The sequence below is a fragment of the Nomia melanderi genome, chromosome 3 (genome assembly GCF_051020985.1).
Source record: "Nomia melanderi isolate GNS246 chromosome 3, iyNomMela1, whole genome shotgun sequence".
NCBI lineage: Eukaryota > Metazoa > Arthropoda > Insecta > Hymenoptera > Halictidae > Nomia > Nomia melanderi.
In genome coordinates this window covers 14,843,805-14,867,059 of record NC_135001.1, presented here as the reverse complement: position 1 = coordinate 14,867,059, position 23,255 = coordinate 14,843,805, and the positions used below count along the sequence as shown (strand labels likewise).

Genomic DNA, 23,255 nt, shown 5'->3' with positions numbered 1-23,255 from the left:
GTATATAAAGCAGGTATAAACTTAGTTTTATAAATAATACAGATAAATTCATTGAATGTGATTTTTTCACTGATATTCTTAACCGTTTGGCTTCCGATGGATACTTTAATAGCTAGGTTTCGTTCCTATTAAAATGTATCCAATTTTTCTCCTTTTCCATTAGGGACATAGTAATGACAGATCATAGAATGCGGCGACGCAGTCAAGTTTTATTTGATCAGGAACTAGACAGTGTTATCGGTAAATCTGACTTTTGTAGTGTAACAGCATTATCGACTCACTATGGGTATGAATTAAAAAAAACAAAAACAAAACAGAAAATGCAATGAAACGTACGTATATCCACTAACCTATGGACAATTTAGTCTGATTAGTTAACAACATAACGTTAGAAAAAGATTAACTTCAATAAAAAAAGGTTTCTGGGGCATAAGAGATAAATATTGAAATTTAATTTCCCGCCATGAAACTTTGTATATTCGTACACATTCACGATCCGTGAACAACACCGTGATCATCAAAGTATTTGAAAAAACGTCGGTTCCTTATGAACACGTGATTCCTGTTGTGGTGTAGCGATTCAGGCGTGAATGTCAACGGGAAGCGTTAAAATCTCGGTACCTACAGCAGACGACAATCGTCATCGACGGAACAGCGTTGCTTTGCGGCAAACAATGCTCAGTCCCTGAAGAACCATCCGCTGCGTTCAAGCGGATGCACAAAGGGAATGCTTGAGCGGCTGCAACTTGTGCGTACACTCACGTATGCGTTTTCTTTTTCGTAGGCTTGCCGCGGGTCGAAGCTGGAGAATGGGGTGCAAGTTATGCATGAGACGGATGGCGCGAGTTCGTACACCATTCCTACCCACGCGGACATTATGGTGGCCTATTCCACATTCGATGGTAAGTTGATACATTTATCCGATATGTATTGTGACGACACGGTGACAGTCACACAAATAATCAAGTATATTGACCGCCATATTGATTAACGCTGGAACTACTAGCCATAATAAAATCACGCATATCGGATTTCGTGCATCTTAGAATTACTGAAATCATAAATACATCATTGAGAAATGGTCAAATGAATTCGTTTCATCGTGTAAATACGATAACAAGGATTGCGCCAATTTGAAAACAAATGTGCTCTTGTGATTTGGAACGACTAATTCTTGATATATTTATTTCTAATTACTGCACCGAGTTGCCTTTCCGAGAAATTCTTATATAGACTGATATATTAATATTCGAAGAAAGTTCTACTTTTGTTGACGGCTTTGAAAACCGTCAATCGTTTCCAACGAATTTTTCAAACCAGCCATAAAAAGCAGGCATCACCGGTGAGCCGTTGCAGCTGGAGGAACGTCGTTAGCAACTTGGAAACGTGCAAAACAATCAGCACATACTACACGCCTCTCACGTCAGCTCCATCGAGCATCGAGCTAAAAGTGCACAGGAAGAGGAGCGATTGGCCGTCTTGTTTCTTCGTCCCGCGGCTCGGCCAGCAACAAAGACGTGCTCAAACTGAGCCGCTATAACTATCGCGAGAAGCGTCGAGTGGATGTCTCCTCTCGCTTCTGTACACTTTTAAGCCTATGACCGGCGGTCGTAACGTAAGAGGCGAATAGTACCTATGTCAAACAAGTAACACCTTCGCAGGGCCCGCAGCGAAGCCACCTGTGAATTCTCTGTGAAGCTCTTGTAAGACTCCTAGTTCTAAACCTTAGACCAGGCCTGTCCATCCACTTGTCCCTGCGGGCAGTTCGTAACGCTGCCGCGGGCAAAGATAGCTGTCTTTTTTGTACTACAGTGACGCACGCTTCACTAAAATCTGAACGGTTAAATTTCCACGACTTATCTCCATTGTTCCCCCACCGCTCAGGTCTCGAGCCCAGAGGCAGCGGACAAGAACAGAGAGCACATACAATGGAAAGAAAGAAGACGTACATCAAAAGGATGACGCCGCTGAGAAGAGTAAACATGTAATACGGACAATTTCACTTTCAATACTTTTCAGTTTACTTTTATAAATGTAACACTACCGGATTGTTAAGATTATTCCGATTAAAATGAGCCCAAGCAACACGCAAATCGGACTAATTTTACCCGTTTAACATGAATAACAAAATTAAATATATGAATGTTCTAAATCGATCAAACTAGTTCAATGTGCGTCGCGTTTGGAATCATTTTAATCAGGAAAATCTCAATAATCCACTGATGTTACATTTATAAAGGTAAGGTGAAAGTGATTAAAACTGAAATTTTCTTTATTCCACGTATTTTTCAGTTGCAGTATACGTTGAGGCATCGAGTTTCGTCCGTTGCTGCTCAGCGTGCTATCTACCTCGCTTGCACTCGTTATACGTGTTCCCTCACTCTGCCGAGCCGTACTTGAGTCAATAAACCGTACTCTGTACAGGAGAATTTCACAGCTACCTTCGAAGTTTTGTGAAATTTAAGCGTGCGTCACTGTACTTTATAATTATGTAGTAGCGATCATCTGTTTTAGCCTGTCAAGTGTGGAATTTAGTTTGAAAATTCTCTCATTGGGCGTACAATAAAATCAAATAACGAAATGTATGTCGTCAAATGCAGGTCAAAGGCAGTTATAATATGTTCTAACGAAAAACTAAAGCGAAACAAAGAAGAATTACATGTGTAAGACAATCTTAGCGAAGGGAAAGTCGAACGCTGGTCGTCTGTGTTTCGTCAATCGGTGCCTTCTTAAGACAAAGCAGCCCCGAGTCTCGGGGCGCAATAAACAGAGCGAGAGCTACGCTAACAAGACGGGATCCTCCGGCTAAACAGTGCCCTGTTTCAGGGCATTCTTTCTGCAACTTTCGAGAGAATAACATTGCAGTAAGAAAATTACAATTCCAACAAGTTTCCATCATTTTATTTTACGCCTACAGAATCCTGTCTTACACATGTTTGCCTTAAAAAATAAATAGTCTATCCTTGAAAGAGTTAGCACCATTTAGAGTTTTAAGTTGACGCGTGTACTCGTCAAACGCAGTTAACCGGTTGAGGTACTACAGCGTGGACACTAACACAAGTGCATTTCACCCACATAGGAAATGTATGCCCATAACTTGCGAGGCTGTTCTTGCCCGCGAAAAGTTCTGTTGGACAGGCCTGCCTTAGACTGTCGTTTGCGAGTTCTGAAACGGTCCTTCACAAGCAGATTTTCCTGCACCCCCACCTCCATAACTGGGTCTATATAGCTCGATAATTTTCTTTCAAAATTAGTTACGAGCAAAAAATCGAAGCGAAGCCGTTACTCTGTCGGTTGACGCATCAACGTCTATGCAATGTGACAATTTTATAGTAACAGTCGTTGTTTATCGTACCAATGTTACGCATAACGCGTTCATTTCAACGCATCCTCAAGATTTTAAGTTGTTCAGTTGTTAAGGAGACGACTATCGACTAAGTGCACGCATCGAAACTATTATATTACCGGTGCGCATGGGTATTCAACAACTCTTAATGCTTGGAATTACGGAAATTGCTACTTTCATTGGTTTCGTGTTTCACGATGGCATCACGGATGTGTCATAAATCCCAATTTTCTACACAAACAGTTAATGATACTTTACACCATAGATTTTGTGCATCTTAGACGTAAATGTGTCGTGCAAGTAGTTTTCGCTGCGTATAGTAACATAAGCTGCTTACCTTAAGCAGCACGTTTTCAGGTAATGCTACCAGAAATTCGTGAATAGAAACGCGTACGCTCGAATAAGTCCGATAGTTTGATGAAGATTGTTACCTCGACGGCAAGCAATGGTTGATTAATGTACTATTATTTTCATCCAATTATTAACACTAGGTTTATGAACGATTATTGTACAGTTTATTCTCTTGTTCCTACCAAAATGGATGTCTGTTCATTTAGATCTTGGAATTTGGGGATAGAAAAATAGATGATTACGATACATGCTCGTGCAATTGCATTGATCAAAATCAATGTAAACATTTATGAAATAATGTTTATAAATTTCAATATTCGTCAAACTGACGCGTTCCGTAAACTTAGTGTTGAACGTTTCCATGCAACTGAAATAGTCTTCATTATTGCCTCAAAAATGGAAGAAGATCAATGAAAATAATAAGCAGTATTTTAACAGTTGAAAAGTACATCTTGTTTTTGTAAACAGAGGGCAAATTTTTCAGAAAGCAAAACAGATTATTTGATACTAAAACTGGAATTACGATTAATAATTTCTATAAATAAAATTTGCAATCGTAGATAAACGATAACGAAACATTCGTATTTTTGAGGAAATTGTTCTTCACATTTTTAACCATTTGGCAGACAGATTAGTCTTTGTAGTTTTCCCACGCAACCTCAAAAGTGCAATTGAAGGCCATAAATTTTGGGTCATCGAAGGGCTGCAGCTCGAAGTGTCTAAGTAAAGTGCGCGCTAATTTTCGTCAGCTGGTGAAAGTTCGAATCCGGTTATCCGAGCTTAAGGCTACGCATCGCTCTTACGCTAGACCCGGAAAACACCTCGTTGTATCACCAACAGTATCTCCAGAAAAATGAACAGCCGCTTCCACACTTCTAGAGCGCGTTGAAGGCGAAAAGAATGAACTGTCGTCTGTAAAATTCCCTGACAGGTGGAAGGCATTTTCCGTGATTTCAGCCAATTGAGGATATAGCCTTCAATACTCATCCTTAACCCCTTGCAGTAAAATAACGAGTACAGTTCGTCATTAGTTTTTCGTGACAAACCGTACAGTGAGGAGTTACGCTCGTCCTGCGACTGAAGTAATAGGGAACATGTTTTTACGCGCACAAAAGTTGTACAGTTCCTAATTGAGAATAAATTGACGTAAAATTTAGTATTACTACTATAAAATTGTATGCATCATAAAATGAAATACGTTGTTTTCTTTAATACAAATAAAATGCTTCTACCATGCATCATTTTTCATGATTAAATCGTACTGGAAAGTGTTAACCAATTAACTGTGGAATTTAGCATGAAAAATATCACATTGTGCGCACGATAAAATCAAATAATAAAGTGTATACTAGTAAATCAATATATTTATAAATCAATCATGGAAGAAATGAGTACCATATTGCGTTTTAAGATGACGTGCATACTCGTCGAACGCAGTTCGACTAGTTAAAGAGAAATTCCGTTTATAAGGGAGCACGTGGAGACAACTAGGAGACTGATCGAAAAGTAACACATGGTACGCGTCTTCAATTTGTACAATCTGTCACGACTTTAATCAAGAACACGTGAAAGCTAAACTTTAGATAAAAATCCACAATTGAGTAATGGCGAATAATTCAGAAGGTAATTCCATATAAAATGTAATAGGCCTAAGTATTTAAGTAATTCCTGAATCTCGACGCGAAGCAATTAACTGGACATTCGTTTGTTTGCCAGTACTTATGTAGTTGAATGAATCAACAGCGTGGCGTGTGTTAATTGGAGGAGAGGATCAATTGAAATCATTACAATCGAATACTCTCATGTTTGCGACGTCAGGGTTGATTGTCTATTTTCGACAGCCACTTTGAACAATAAAAGCATGAACCGGCTGTCCATAACAGGACCGATACCACAACCGATCGTCACTCGGCAATTGTTCAACAGGACAGATTTATCGTTAGACGTAGCAGATATCATTGACTCGTGTTACTAGCGGTGCATCGATCTCATCGGCAGTGTCATCGAAATAACCGAGTAAAATATTGGGCTAGGCGTCATTCCGAATCGTTAGCCGGTTGATTTGCATCACGCGAAAACAAATAGAAACAATCGACTGCTATAGAAGCAACCGCGAGTAAAATTTATCAGTTCAAGTAAATCACGTGTGAATAATATCGCTTCGATGTAACGTTCGAAACGTAGGTAATTAACCCTCATATTTGGCTGACTGTGTCATTCGAGACCTCGCGCGCAGATTTATAGTAATACAGGTAATTTTCACGGCTTAAATAAAAATTATCGCGTTTCGAATGCTTCATTTATATCGAAAATAATGATAACTGTAGTTTAATGCATACGTATAATACAAAATTTACAATTTTATATAATAGACATAATAAAGTAAGTGCGCAATGTATATTATACGTTTTTCGTATTTTCTTATTAACGTCTTGCGTTATGATTTTTCTGATTAAATTCAAAAAAATTATTTTATTCTTAATAGTTACTCAACTGAAAAATAAATGTTGCTTTACTTATCGTAGGAATGAATATATCGTTGAATTTAAATACCCATAAGAGCTTCCTTCCAATTAACATAAGTTGAATAATATTCAAATTTAATAAATACAAGCAATCGCATCACACTGATTGTAAATATCTAATAACTAATAATTTAGTAAACATCTGATCTCGACTTCATCCAATGTATCTTGCATTTTTTTAGAATTTACCCCATTATTATCTTTTATGGTCTACGCGAATGCGTATTAGATGCAATATTGGTAGCAATGAATGTCGGTTTACATGTACACCGATACAAGTCCGACACTAAACTTTACAACGTAATAGGATAATATCGTGACGCAAACCCTTCGGTCGAGCAAACATTTACACTGTTTACGCTAATGACGCCCGAGGATTTCTGCAGACTGGCGCGCAGCTGGCGCAACGGCAGGGTGTTAATGTTGATGTCAGTCAACCGATCCTCATAAATCGTGGCTCTTGCCGAGCGGGCCTAGATTAAATTCAACCAAACCTGGATTTCAACCTTGGACCGGGACCATGCTAGTGTAACAGCGAATTCTGTATAGCGAAATGTTTTCTGCAATCAAAGTAATCCGACTTTTATGTATAGACAGCGGTTTTTTTTTTTATTTATAGGAAATTTGACTATGCCGAATTACACAGAATATATACTATATGAAAAGAAAATATGAAATATTCAAACTGGAGTACTTTTTATACTATTTGTTAGAAAAGACTATTTTTCATCATAGTTCTATTTTCTTACTTATATTCTTGAAAATTTGAATTTGCGTAAAGATCCGCAGTCTAATTATGACAAAACGACTACTGAAAACTCAAAATTGTTGGCTGCACGATCCCATATGAATTATTTTTTAATTTTAATGTATATTAACAAAAAGAATTCTGTTCTGTGCAGAATTTTATTGTTTATATGGCTTGGAAAATTGGGTAAATTTTATTTATGTCGTTCAATTTCTTTGGGCTCAAATGGAACATTACTTTTCTTGTTATTCATTTATATAGTTCACAGTAAATGTAGACATAGAAAGAGTATGAAATTTGTCGTTTCTCCAACCAATTATTGAATGTAAGTATTTATAATCAGTGGAACGTACAAGGAGTTAATCAAGCAGTTAACTTTTACAACATTAGACTATTTACATTACTAGACAAACATATAATTCTCCTTCGTTTTCTCTTTAGTTTTTCCTTAAAATGTATTATAAGTGCATTTGGCCTGCTTACGACGACTTACATTTCATTATTTGATTTTATTGCGCGCATAATAGGAGATTATTCAAACTAAATTCCGCATTTAACGGGTTAATCGAAGCATTACCGTTCAATTGATTCGTTGAAAATGGTTGGATGTGTTTCGAGTCCGTCATTCTCAACGCGAGGCTCTCCGAGATATTCGAAACAGTACACCTACTTACACGTACCGCTGCTGTATAAAATGCGAGCTATTGCTGCGGTATTTGAATAACGCCACAATACGATCAGCGTAAATATCTATACGAACCCGCTGACACTGGTGTTTAATACACCGTGCATTTTCAATTTGCAAACAGGATCGTAGGAAATCGGTGCGTTAAGAACATCAGTTGATATTGTTCTCGATGTTTCTGGCGACAAAGGACTGCTATTGCTGCCGCGGTGCATTGAACGAGACGAGAACAAAGTACCATAGCTGCGTTATTGCTGGCGTTTAACAGTCCCGAGCCTTTTGTCCCTTCGAACGCCAACCAACGCGTTCATGCAGGAATTTTCGTGTTACATACTCGTATGCCGTGGTGTTACATTGTTTTTCCAATATATCGGTCCCTGCAGGATCATTGTTAAGCAGTTCTGAGCAAAGACAGCGTTCATGTATAGACGTGTATATAACACGTACAGCTTGAATTTGTTTATTGCGGATCCACCGTTCACGGTAATACGATATTGTCTTAGTGTAATATCGGCTGCCCCCGGTTCTGTAATTGGTCGTTACATTACATTGCATCGGACATACGTGGAAATTGTTTATACGATGTCATTTTGATTTTCGATTACACAATCATTCACGGATTTATAATAATATTGTAGTAGTAGCGAATAAAATTTGTTGATCGCTAAACTGTCACCGTAACTGCTTAATACTGTTTAGAATTATTTTTGTTTCATTAATGTGTTGAAAGGCGGAACTATGTAATAACCAATAAAAATAAAAGCAGGAACATCACCATTAAATAATTTTATGCTATTATTAACGTCTTACTTTCGAGGTAAATGTACTCTCATGCAGAAATTTCCTTACTTTCGTGCCAGTGATTGAAAATAAAATAAATCCAATGAGTACTTAGGTAGGGATAATCAAAACGAAAATCGTGCGGTAGAAGGTTGGTCAGGTGAAATTTTATGAAAATTTAATCAAATGTACACTTCGTAATGATATTTCTGTTTTGTAAGGTCAAAGGATTTTCGCAAGTTCGCTAAGTTGCAAGGACTTACTATGTACCTAACAGGCAAATAGTTTCTCCTCGTTCGTATTATTACACCGCTCGAAATAATTGGAGGATCACCAACTCGCATAATCTAATGGCACTGTACCATTGCAGTATCATGGTAATTGTTCAGACTCCAGAGGGAATCGGGGGCTTTGAGAAACCCAGCAGAGCGTGTTCTGCGTTAACCTTAACGCGTTAACGACCTCAGCTAATAATTGACAGTAATTTTAAGAACGAAGTCGCTGTGAAAACATTAATCAGTTTCCTGTGTATTCCAACTAATTATGAGAACTGTAGACTACGATATTGTATTGTAGATTCAAATACACGTGTAACGTTGCTTTACAATTAAACCCCTTTTCTTATGTTTGTTAAGGTTGTATTTGCAGTTAATATTAAATTATCATTTTTCTAAGGCAATTTCTTTACCAAATATTAAGAAAATAAATTTAATCAATTAATCAATTAAGTAAATAAAAGGAATGACGAAACAATTAAGAAGCGATCCAAGAAATTACATAATAAATTCACAGTAAGAATTTTCAATTAAACTGAGAGCTGAGATAAGCATATTTATAGTTTACACAATTTTATGGAACATTTGTATTGAGATATAAACAGTAATCTAAATAATATTGAGATATTACATATTGTATTTTCTATATCAATTTTTAGTTACTTATAGGTACCCCTAATGCAATATATAATATTTAAAAATTAGTACATTGCTATTTCATATCCGAAAATTAATATTTTGAGCATAATGCCTTGTAACTAAAAATTGTTGTACGACTTGACGTTTGTCGTTGAATCAATCTTGTAAACTTTGTGTAAATTAAATTGATGATCTATTAGTGCTAACAGTTTTCACGAAACCGTCGAACCGATTAGACGTGTTTACGAGGAGTGATCAAATTCCGTGCGACCTGTGTCTATACTATACGTTAGCAATAAGTAAGAGTTTAAAGTAAACCAACGATACGTTCAAATCACTCAAACTGAACAATTACAATTCAAAATCGCCAGAAGTGGAAAAAACTACAGCATATTAAATATTAATTTTCGGTTACAATACGTTACATTTAAGACATTCATTTTCAGACATTAGATATTATAAATCAGAGTTTCCCAGTTTGAGAACGACTTGAATTCTCAATCAACTCGATGCATTTCTCGTGTCAGATTGAAAGCAATCCGAGCAATCTCTTGCCCCGCGACACCCAGTAGATTAGTCGCCGTGCCGCCCGGTCGTCAAGGCCGGCAATTTTTAAAGCTTCTGCACGATTGTTCCTGACTTCCGCGGGGCGGTTGCCACGCTTTTCTCGGCTTTCGTGCGGCACTTCGAGCATCGAGATCGCGTATACATCTCCGGCAGCCGCGTTAAGAGAAGTCGGGCTTCCGTCCTCGTCTATTGTGATCGATAACGAGGAACAAAGTGCCTCTCCGCGAGGAGGCAGGAAGCCCGAACGAAAAGTGCCGCGAATACCGACGAGCGGGCGTGCAGCGCGGCGCGGGAGGAAAAACCTCCGGGCGAAACTGCAGCTTTTAGAGGGGCGACTGCCGGTTGTTCGTCGCGAGCACTTTTTCGGGATCTTTTCTTCCCGCGTACCGGATGGTAAAGAAATACGATTATATCCGTCGCTGAATTTTCGTGGAATTCTTCGGGCCACGCAAGAAACAGAATATTTAATTATCATGATTCTTACAGGTGTTCGCAAAACTGGGAACCAAGGTTTCAATGCGCGGAAAAATGCTGATCGTTACAATGCAGATCCTTTGCATTTATGAGAAATATCCAAGTGACAGATTACACAGACTGCACACATATGGAAAAATATAAAATATATAGAGTGTAGTACTTCTTATAGTGTTTGCTAGAAAAAACTGTATTTTATTGTAATTATACTTTTCTAATTATCTTCTGAAAAATTTGAATTTTTGTTAAGATCGATAGTCCATTGATTATACTATTTATACGAAACGATTGAGAATGAAATGATTTTTAAATGTCGATGATTAAAATATAAGGAACAAATGAATAGTTTGTTGACGTTGCTACATGTTCAACCTTTGGGAAAGTAAATGTTTCAGTTATGGGTTGCTGCAAATGTTACGGAAAACAATGAGAAAAGTCACAAATAAATTTGAACTAATGGTTTGTCTGCATTTAAAAATATTCTCTTTCAACATTAATAAATTTCTCATTGTGTTGTGTCAGCTAAACTCAAACATGTGAAACTTTACAAAAATAACAAATGATTAAATAACAGCGGATTCCCGAAAGCTTTGCAACAATCTATGTATCTACAGGTTGTTTGGAAATTACTATACAGAAATGAAAGGAGGTGTACGACTCACTAAACTAATTAAAAACACCTTAATGAACATGGGTCGAAATCTCAACGGTGTCCGAGATAAACATAGATTTTGTTTCAAGTGGGAACTGATTTGAGAACACTGAATTATCTCGAAAAATATCAGTGATACGAACAAATATGTCGGACAAATGTTACAGGGTATTAAATAATACATAATGCGACCTGAGGCGTTCTGTACAGGTCACGTTACAATTATTAAATAGAATTCTATAGTTTCTATTTCAGATTTTTCAAACCAACATTCAAACGTTTCCAAACTATAGAAATGTCATTTCTCGCGTAAGGCACTGTCAAAATATCAGCATCCAATATTGCCGGTTCGCCGATAGTGATGGTACACTCTCTGGACAATCGGACTCGCCTCTTATCGACTGGGGGGCAAAGGGATATGTTCGGTTGAGCAACCGTGACGTCTTAGTTTCTTAGTGACTTAACCTTAAACTGTGGTAAAGCAAGTAAAACGCTAATAGATTCCCATAAGAACACACTGCAAGTGCAATGACTGCGTTCTCAGCTGTGTATTCACGACTCGATCGATGAACAATATCAATCAAAAAAGAATCGTGGATGTTGCGTTCCTTTATTTTCCCATGACAGTCGCACTATCTGTCGGCTACCATCACTAGCGGCGAACCGACAACTTTGTATGCTAATATCCTAATAACGGCGTACGCGAAAAACTTCATTTCTACGATTACATTGGGTGAATGTCGGTTTCAAAAATATGAAATACAAGTTATAGTCGCATATCGTTGTCAAATACCTCCCGCCATGATATATAGTATTTCACACCCTGTAACTTTTATCTGACATATTTGTTCGTATCACTGATATTTTTCGAGATAATTCAGTGTTCTCAATTCAGTCGCCATATATTCTTTTCAAAACAATACCTATTTTCATCTCAAACACCGTTCAGATTTCAACCCATATTCACGAGGGTGTTTTTAATTAGTTCAGTGAGTTGTAGACGTCCTTTCATTTCTGCGCCATAATGTACAAATACCCTGTACATTTCTATACTTTACTCATTCGAATATAAAATAAAATCTGGCGATGACGGAATATTTTTCATTTTGTCGTGTGATCCAGATGTGTTAATATTATTGTAAGTTAACAATCAGACAATGATCATTATAGTCGGTTCATAATCCGTGTAGCCGTGGTCTGTAATTTCTCAACACCCTATACGTACGGTCCCATTCAAGGGAGACGTATACCGGTATTAGGTGAATATCCAAAGATACGGATGGCTAGCATCTTAAGAGTTCTACGAGAGTACGGTTTTTGCGGTTGTAGACGAGCGGGCAGCCTGCTGGAAAGTGACAATGCTATATTCGTCCTCTCTGTGTTGCATTAGCGTTCTGAAAGTAACGTCTTGCTCCTCTTTGTCTCTACCGTTTCCGCCTATTGTCAGGCCGCAAGTATCTTCCATTCGCGCGACAAAAGATATATTTTCGCCTAACGTACAATCCATCATAAAGTCGTGAAATGGGACATTCGCGTGTCTCTGATGTTTCCAGCCTTCATTCTATACAATTAAGCCGTGTATAGCACTACTCTCCATAATCCCCACGCGAACAGAAGGCAATATACTTAAAAGCAGATCTAAATAGAAATTATGTTAAATGGATTGTGTAAGATCATTCTCTGTGTGACAATTCTGTATGAAGATTATTTATCGAGTTACGGCAGAAATAAAACAGATTCTTTATATTTCTCTTATTCTTAAACATTCAGATAAGTAAAACGTTTCTCGACTTAAAACATGTTTTCCTTCGTAATCTACAGACAATGAAAGTGATAATGAAGGAGAATATTAACTCTTTACACTGAATAGTTTTTTGCTCCACATATGAAATATTTTTCAATGAGATGTAAACGACATCCTTTGAAAGTAACAAATGAGAAAACGTACATAAATTAAGAAACAAAGATATTCTATTTCAATGTTTCAACATTTTATTCAATTATTTCTTTTCCCTGTGACGTCACATTCGTGTACAATTTACAACATTTGGAGTATTTTAACAAAGAGATCATTATTATCTTTTTTCAAACGATGAGTTGAGGAGGTTAACAAAAATTAATATAATTTGAACGCTGGTATTAAAAAGTAAAATTTACATTTTTTACATAACATTAACATCGCTGCTTGTTTCTTATATTTAATATAAATAGCATTATTATTACAAATTTATTATCCCAGACTGAACATCGATTGCAGAAAGATCAAATCAATTATTCAGTCACGCTAACTGAATTTGCAGAAGTCGTGGCCAAAGAACTTTGCCAAAGAATCTCAAATACAAAAACTGGTCACCAAAGATTAAGGAATGAGAATTGATTATCTACGAGTAAAAACTAAAATCTATTTTAACGAAGAAAAAGCAGACCTGTCTTTTCGCAGAAATAAGAATCGTTTTTAAAATACGATTAATGTTTCAAGCGAAACCTTTTCAAAGATGCCCTTCATTTGTACGGTATGCACAAATCCAAGAGAGCGTAGTAAGTGATAGAAAGAAAGATTTAGAAATGTTGGAGTAGATATGTGTTACTTACTAAATGAAATGAAACAGTTCCCAGGTAATAATACTCATTAATTGGTGAAACAAAATCCTAATAAATGTGATTAAAGAAATGAATGTTTCCCAAGTAGTAAAAAATTGTTTGTTTCGGTCCAAATAAATGGCTTGTTCGCCTTTAATGTTCTAGCAGAAATTTACCAGTTCACAATTGGATTATAGTTCACTATATAAATTCCTATGTTTATATGTGATTTCATAAAAATCATATTAAGAAAAGAATGTTCTTCGTTGACTTATAAATTTGTATACAAAAACATGAAAACTCGCCAATAGCAACGCAGGATTACCTTATCATTAGAGTTCACTAGGAAAATCTTAGTGCAATATTTGTTGCAGTTAATGGATAGTTACAAAAAGCGAATTGAATATTTTCACAAAGTGGTAAAACCATCATTGTTGCAGATGAATAAAAAATGAGTAAAAATGTTATTTTTGAAGGGGCATGCAATATCCCTATACGAAGATATCAAGTATTTATTGAAATATGAAAGTAACACATGGAATATCTTCTGTAATCCTAAAAAGAACAAAAAGATGCTTCATTCCCATACAACTAACTACATAGCCACGTAGCGAAAGACCCACTCGCTTTAACCGAATCGAAGAGTTACGTATAGCTTCGAAAATATTAATTTTTCAGTACATCATTAGAACTTTTAATTATAACTTTTCAGTTGGTTTGATGAATACTAGCTACTTTTAAAGTTTTCAGTCCATTCTTCTTTATCAGTTCGAATAAGTTCCAAATTCAAGCACAGATATTCCAAGTTATTCCAGCAAATCCGCCCGCCTAGCCATTAAGCCCCTATATTTACTCCCGGAGAAGGTTTCGCGAAAGCAACTAATGACCTCATCAGGGACCGTCCATCACGTGAGAATACGCCGTCTTTATAAACACAATCGAGCTGCCACAATACGCGGAACCAAGTGGGCGAACTCGGTGTTCGCACCAACTCGTTTAGATCCGTTTAATCTGGCAACTTTGTTGGTGGTTTTCCTGATTTCTTGCGAGTTCTTCCCGGAATTCTAAGGGAAAACGAGGCGGCATTCGAATAGGGGAGAATTAACATTATGCCTCAAGGGATCGAATGCTGAGCGTTTCATAAGCACAATGTTTTCGTTAATGGTTGACGCATTTCTCAAAGAATTTGAAAACAATGATATTTGTGCTTACCGGAAACAAAAAGTTCAGGCAAAACAGTTATAAGGATATATAATTTAACTGAAAAAGTATAATAAACTCGCGTAACAACTACTTTCATTGAATACGTTTATTGAAAAGACGCTAGGAATTTTTCTTTGAGGAAATACTTCACGTTCACTGCTCCATTACTCCGCGCAAGTACTCACATTTATTTCAGCAGACCAAAATAATATATCCGAGGGTAGAAAGAGATCCCTACCGAAACGACATTTCACAAATACGCGCGAGTAAAACTCAGAAAAAAGCGTCGTTAAAGTATCATCCACGAGATTTATTATACAGTATTCACTATCAAAAGGTTTCTCACAATACGAAAAACTGGGGCTTCGTTGAAGCCGGAAGTCAATCAATCGCTCCGAATTAAAGACCGTTTTTATGTGATCAGAAACGAGGTGACCCTAGGAAAAACGTTAGAAAGGAAAACGAGGAAAGGGAGGAAAAAAAGGGAAAAAATAGGAAAAGAGAGAAAGATGGGAAAGCGAAATCGAATCGTGAGGGAGGGACGGTGAAATCGAAGAGAACGAAGCCCCTGCCCCCCCTCGGTAAAAACGTTCTCCCATAATTAACGCCGTCTCCTTTAATGACGTGTCTTTTGCTTTAATGGAAACGTTTCATCCGTGATAAATCTGCGGTCCCGCTTGAAAACGGAAGCTCCGCGCTTCCGCGGACTGCTCTCTGCCGTGATCGCCTACGAAAATGCACTCGGACGCGGCGCGCACACACGGATAAATTTTGAAGAGCGAATGGGAGAGCGAATGCGAAAGTATGCGTGTAAAAGAAAGAAAAAAGCGAGGAGGGAGCAAAGGAATCTTCTGACCGGAAAACATTTTACTATGAATTTCAGGCTTCTATTCGTGGCGGAACCCGGACGCCGGATCCTGGTTCATACAAGCGCTGTGCGAGGAATTGAATGAGAACGGGCGAACCCGCGATCTGCTCACCATAATGACTTTCGTCAACCGGCGGGTCGCCATTCAATATCAATCGTTCGTGCCCAACGACCAGCATTTCCACCAGAAAAAGCAGATCCCCTCCATTGTCTCCATGTTGACGCGGTTAGTGTACTTCGGTGAAAAGCCACTTTAATATTCGCCGAGCGCCGCTGTCCGTGGAACGCCGACGAACGATTCAATACGAGATCGAGGAAATTTCATGAACCCTCCCCTCACCGACGACTTTCTAGTATTCAAACTAAATTCACGGGTTACCCTCTTGTTTCCGCGAAAGGAAAAATGTTCCAGCTTTCTTTCCTTTCCGTTTCCTTGTTTCTTCATTGCTCAGAGGGAATGATTAAATCCCTAGCCGTCAGTTGAAAATGTATATATGCGGTTTGGCCGGTGTAACCACTGAGAGGAAAGTAGAGGATTTCTTGATCCGATGTTAATCAATGCTTTCTGTTAATACATTGTTAACTGGTAATTAGATAACTCGTGTTTTCATGCCCAAACTTTGTTGACCGGTCACGAGTTAACTCGTGTTTGTACTTACATTAGCGATTTCGATTTTTGAAAAACACAGCAATATAGAATATTGCAAAAACAAAATATTCAAAGTTATATAAAAGATATGTCCAATGTTTCATTTCAATTCATGTGTATAAAGAAAGTACATTGAAGTTTATTTAGATTGTCTTACTTTGATATTTAATTCCGGAATAATAACCGGTGACATGGGATATTTTCTGCGTAAAATTGTCGGTCAACAATGTATTAACCGCTACAACACGACGGACGTACAGTTCCACTGTGGTTTCACGCACGACCGACACAATGGAATGAAACTTTTTTTCACAGCTTTATATTTGGAAAATGAAATAAGAATAAGGGATAATGTCAAATGCTTGGTAAGAAGTAAGGTAAGAAAAGAATTATAAAAAAATGATACAAGTTTTACGATTGTTACACAAAAATCACCTTCTTTCACTGAGTAATAATGGGAATAATGAAGTAAAGAAAATACAATGTGATTGAAAAAATATAATTGAATAAAAATGAATTCCATGTTTTTTCGAAACATTCGCATATGTGTGAATGACAATCTCATAAAAGTTTCGTTGTCACGAGCTCTGGCAGTTCTAAAGACTGTCACGACATTTCAGCATTTCCTTATGGAAATTTCTGATTTCATATTAGATACGTATCTCATATTCAGTCTGCTCATTTCTATGTGGCAAATTAAAAATGCTAGAAACTTCAATTCAGCAAAAATAAAAGGATATTAAATTCTCTAATTTCAAACGGTTGCAAAAGGTCATTAATTATTGTAACGGTTTAAATGTATACTTACATATTAATGTTTGATTTTTCGAAAATGTCATTCATGAAATGTGTAAATAACGAAATTGTTCTCTCAAGTACACTATAAAATAAACAAAATTACAAATTTGTTTGAAACCGTATGCGACCCGCAAAACGTTAAAGAAGAGTCGATACAAGCATACCCTATATATTTTTCTTGATATGTATGTACTATGCGACATAAGATTTTGCAAAAACTTTTTAAAAAGAAAACTGTCCAAGACGGATTTGGACACAATTTTTCATTTGGAGAAATCGAGTCAATATCCGTAGAGAACGTGTGCACGGTGTTTTGCAGGGATGCAGCCATTGGTCGCCTACCTCAACTTAGCAGTGCTGTAACTACACGTAAATAGTTATGTATAATTCATACATTTTCCATATGTATAATATTGGATTTTCTCATGTTCGGATTCCAACCTAAAACTGGAAATGTGAAAAACTTATCCCGATTGTGCACACTTTTAAACGATTTCGACATTAACACATTCACGTAGATACATATTTTTATTTATTTAATCATAGATCGTAATCACGACAAAAGAATATTTACAAAAATGGTGTTGAAGTGGATACTGTTTTTTAATGTTAATGAATAACTTAATAAATAAATTAAATATTAATACTAATTTATTTTAATGTTGGAAATTAGTACAGTACCACCGGTAGTAGACACCGGCATGAACATGTTAAATATATAAATATCTATGATTTGTTAATATATATGAACATAATTTAATGAGTTTCAAATATTTTCATATCTAAGAAAGTGTTGAAAAATGTAGTTAAATCATAACAATATAATTTATGTAAGACCAGTGGACGTTTACGGTCGTCCAAAACTCTAAAATATAGTATCCATAGAAATTGATATATTTCATATACTGTTCCTGTCATCTAAAACTAACACAAACGTTTCAGTAGTTTAATTTTTTTTTATATGTTTGGTTTCCATATGTGTTTCTATGAGATTGATTCTAGATGTTATAGATCGAAAAGAAAATTCGAATTTGTTGGACAGTTATATGCATTATTACATAGTTACATTATTATTAACAGTTATATTGATTATTAAGAGCAAGATCGTATTCATTTCAAGTATAGAATTACTTTATTTATGCCATACTATTTGTAATATGTTTATATCTTCTATAATCTCAAATATAATTTATTTATAATATTATTTGTATTACTATACAAGTTTAAGATTCCCATGAACGCAACGGAATTAATCATGCAGAGAAATATTTGATTATCGGTAATATATAAATTAAACACGAATGGATAAAAGGATACAAGTGAATAATACTGTTCTTAAAGAAGAAAAGCTGCGTAAAGTCATGTGAGACAATTATTACGTTAATCCGAACCTTGCTACAATTACATGAATTCTATCCCTCTCGCATGGAAAGAACAAGATACGTTGCCAGATAACGTATCACTATCGTCAAAAAGAAAATGTTTGAATTAATACCGCGTTAATTATCTTCATTTTCATTCGAAATATTGAATAAACTTCGTTATCAACAGAATATATAATAATAAACATTTTTACACAGAAGTTTGTTCTTTATTCATCCTAAATCCCTGCCCAGTATTTTTCACGTTTTCCCTCGTTCCCCTTTAATGTATTCACGGTCTAACACAATAATTACGTGTCCAATTAGATTTAAGCAGTTTCTGAAATGAGAATGGAAATCCAATTTGGCGGCGCGAAGCAACGTGTTTTCCCGCTTAACCGGGTCATAGATTTTAATTGCACGAGCTTCAACAAAAATTTATCTGGCTAATGCAAGGCACGTGGGAAAAACACGGAACACGATTCGGTCGAACCTGTTTATGACATTTAATAATCACCGCGATTAATTTCTTAACGAGACGCAATCGGAAAAACCGAATTCCCTTTAAACAAAGTGAAAGCCACATTACAGCTAGGCTTAAAAAACGAGAGTGCTTTATGCTGCGGAAGGACGAGTTGCAATTCATTATTTCATCGCGTTATCGCCTTCTTCGGTGCTACTCGGTGGCTTACGTTTAGCCGTAAACAACACTTTACCTTATATAAGAATGAACACCTTTCTCGCGGCGCTCGCAATAAAAAATAAATTTTTTCTCACCAAGTTAAAGAAGCTGACTGCGCATAAATAGGCATTTATTCTTTCATTAAAAATTATTGCCTAGATATTACGAAAATAAACGATTCAATTGTATTCTTCAGAAGTTAAGTTAACGCTAAAACACTTCATAATCTTTTGCGCGCGTAGTTTCATCAAATTTTTCTCATTTCATTTCGCGGAGTCAGCTACTTTGGCACATGAATTGCTCAATTATCTCGTTCATTAGTCGGTTTATAAGTTGCCTAAGAAATAGAACTTAATGAAAAATAATTAATAAATTGCGTACTTCCTGCAAATATAATTTACGTGACAGAGTAGCTTAGGAGAGTTTAAATGTCACAATAAAATTTCATAAGCTTACCAAGACCGTTCCATTAACATAAAACTCGCAATAATACTCGAAAGGTATGCATTTGAATAAACATCCTAGCTGTAAAGAATGCCCGTAAAGCGTAAGAGAATTAAAATCGCTTCTGCGTTTTAGTGTGAAGGTTGGCGAACATATTTCACGGTATTTTTTTACTTTGTTCGTTGGCAATTAAACTCGAACGCGTTCGCGATCCTCTCTTTTTCGGGAACGTTACTCGGAACGTAATTCCTCGGAATGCGTCTGGTTCTCTTAAATACGTAATTGGAGGGCTCAGACATAATGGGTGAAGCCCAGTTAACTTAATTTTGTGTAAATTGACTTTAGAGAGCAATTACAGCCGTTTAATTCCAGCCCTACGTATGCCGCGCGAACGAATACAGTGAAGTATGTAATTCTTTACGCGTCAGTTGGTCATACGCGTCATATTTCCTGCAAAGTGGATCGGAATTCACTATGAACGAAAGTTCATTAAATTTTCATGTATTCACGTCTTTTAACTTTGGAATTCTAAATATTAAATCAGAAATGTCATTCAATTCTCTGTACTTCATCGCTGTTCTTGCATGTATTGCTCGTATCACAATTTTTATTATATTAATAGAGCATTATGAAATACTTTAATGAAAACATTCAGATTGAACAAATTCCCTCTTAAATTAGAAGCGCATTTATAAAATTCCTTTAACGTGTAGTAGACGTTGAATTCTTACATATGTATCTAAAATTAAAAAATCATGTTTTGTTTTGATAGCCATATTCATGGCCACCAATATTTTGTATTACAGTTATTCCATGTTTCTTTTCAGACTGTTAAGATTAAAAATTCATTTTTTCTTAAGAAAGAATTCACTTCTTTTCATTGTAACTAAACTTCGGATACTTAAATTGGAACAGAGGAATCGAGAAAAAGTCTTAAACTAAAATATTAGTCGAAAGTGGTCGAGTTTTCACGTTTAAGGCACAGAGAAGAAATGTTTGAAAAAAAATACTACAACTTTATCGATTCCCAGATATTCTGCATTAAACATGCTTTATACTAATTTTCAAGTGTTCATGAATTTCCTTATCAACTTACTCAATCTTACTATACTTATGATACTAATCAGTGAAACAATATTATGTAAAATGTTACAAAAACGTTATATAGTATAAGAAAAAAACATTTACGTAAATCTATGTTTACATAAATTTGATTACAAGCGAAACGTGTATGAAACGAAATTAAAAAGTTGTTTAGAAACTAAGTTTATAATGAGTGTTTAATAAGTCGAAATAATTCAACAATTTGATATTTTGCAATTTTAATAAATGTTTGTTGTTTTCCGAAACAATTCGCTTTCTTCCGAGAGTCTGGGTAAGTGGTATAAAAAATAACGCAAGCGAATCCATCGTGCGAAAGTCAGTTTAATCATACGCAAATATTCGTCCGGGTCTTACGATGTAATTTACTGGAACCGTGGGTCTCTGTTCACCAGGAGCTTCACCCGCGTGGTCCTTGAACTACTTTCGTATCAAAGGGATCCGAGTCCTTCGGCTGGCGGAGATGCAGACGCGTCTGTTTGACCGTGCAATGACAATTCGATTCCCTTCACTTCATCCTTGTCTTCTTAGGCTAAGTGGATCCTCGAGGCAAACGGAGCATGATAGAGCCACGGCTCGTTTCAGACACGGTTAAAGGGTTCTGTTATACGGGACTTGGGACCCTGGCTTGCAACTGGCAACTACGAGAAGTCAGCGGATAAAGTGGAGAAAGATAATTCTGTCGTCTTAACGAATTCAACCATGTGTATTAAGCGTGGAAAATTAATTTTATATCTTTCCGTTTATAAATCTACTTTACATTTAAACATATCCCAGCCATTCTAGATTTGAGATAGAATAATATCGTCGAAAGTAATGTCGAATGTTTTGAGAATTAAAGAATGTGTCATTTTCTGTAGTAAATAAGTGAGAAATTTACTTTTAAAAGGCAACAAATTTAATTTCTATGCATAACGATATACTGTCGCGATATTGCGAAATATGTGCAATAGCAAATTTTATTTGAAAATCATTTAGAACATGGAAAATAATGGAAAATAATAGGAAATAATGGAAAATAATAGAAAATAATGGAAAATAATGGAAAATAATAGAAAATAATTGAAAGTAACAGAAAATTGGCCATTAATTTGGTTTCTTTGACAAAAAGTTTGAAATAATCTTAAAAATATATGACAACCGTAATAAACGTATCAATATTCTTCTATGTAGATACACTTCTTTCAAGTGACACGTCGCACTGTACCCAGACACACGAGTCATTACGAGGAAGTTCATTATAATGGAAAGCTACGGTTCAATAAGCAGTAAAGCGACACGGTCGGTGCGGCTTTACGGCGCGGTGTATTGTATCTTCGAAGCGTTACAAAATAGAGTCTAGTCAGTTAGATGGCTTTCAGCAGCATAGGTAAAGCATTCCCTTCGCGGGAGCCCGTGCGCAATCATAGAAGGAAATTTTCAATTTAATAATTCAACTGATGAACCGATGTCAAATCGATATCGTCAAATTATCGTGGACATACGGCCGGAGCGTGCTCTCGAAGTTGAACCACTTGAGACTAAGCGGATGACTGGCTCGTTTCATCAAAGGATCTTCCGGACCCAGGTGCTCCTGCTTTGTTCGTCGAGCATCGTTGCGTCGAAGGAGGACAAAGTAGTGCTTGTACTTCTAGAAACTAGGTACTTAAACCCTGATAATTTGACAGCGACGAGTGCCCAAGGGACACTGTTGAATTTGGCAATATTATAGAGGTAAGTACCATACATTTTTTACGCACATTAAAAATCCTCCGATTTTGGTTGTAACGAAACTATCATAATGGGTCGTAGAGAAACTCACACGTTCTTATGACGAATTACCGTGATAGGAATGGTTCCAATTGTTTACTTGCTATTGTTTCGAATAAGAAAATTTCATTATATGTTTTCGACTTATTTTTTCGCTGTATCAAGACTCATTTCTACCTGTTTTATACAGTTAACTGTATGCAATTTATCTTACGATATCTTTCAGTTGATGCTGAGAAGCATTTAAATATTATAATTGACAATTAACAGTAATTATCATTAGTATGACGCTAAATTCATCCCGAATTTCTCCGAATTAATGTTACACGTCCAATTTATATTCACGTTAAAATTCACTTGGAACCGATGTTTCCGTTTCCAGGCACCATCGGACTAAATGCAATACCCAGGTCACCGAAAGGAGACATGGATTTTGCGAAACAATATTAAAATCTGACTTACGAACAGGGGCGCAGATATCCGATGCAGCGGTTATGGAAGTTGCGCCGTCGTTACTTGGGATTGAAATGATGCGAGCAGGTTTTGCTGGCGCAATTTCGGTCAAAGAACAGCGCCCGAAGCGACGAACGGTACAGTACCGTTTGTAATTATCCATTATGTTACTCTTCCTAATTAGTGATTCACGGAATTAACGAATCCTACCGGCGGATATGATGTGAACTCCGTAACTAAATAAATTACAATTGCTTGCTGTTCTCAAAGTAAGAGAGCGATGATTCATGATATCTCGTTAAATATTCATTAATCAGCGGTATGG

General features: G+C 36.4%; 2 protein-coding genes across 3 annotated transcripts in view; one reads left to right on the top strand and one right to left on the bottom strand.

The window, feature by feature from the left end:
• Positions 1 to 18,724, top strand: part of LOC116431717 (caspase-1-like) — a 71,513-nt gene extending 52,789 nt beyond the window's left edge. The window contains exons 4-5 of one of the 2 annotated variants that reach the window (XM_031987532.2): positions 785 to 902; positions 15,709 to 18,724. In XM_031987532.2, coding sequence (XP_031843392.1) covers positions 785 to 902; positions 15,709 to 15,950 — 360 coding nt within the window. In that variant the 3' untranslated portion in view covers positions 15,951 to 18,724. The remainder of the gene's footprint in view (positions 1 to 784; positions 903 to 15,708) is intronic. The other variant, XM_031987531.2, reaches the window with a different exon arrangement.
• The window catches only part of LOC116431716 (alkaline phosphatase), a 424,481-nt gene that overhangs the window by 175,345 nt on the left and 225,881 nt on the right, over positions 1 to 23,255 (bottom strand). The gene's annotated exons all lie outside the window — the stretch shown is intronic.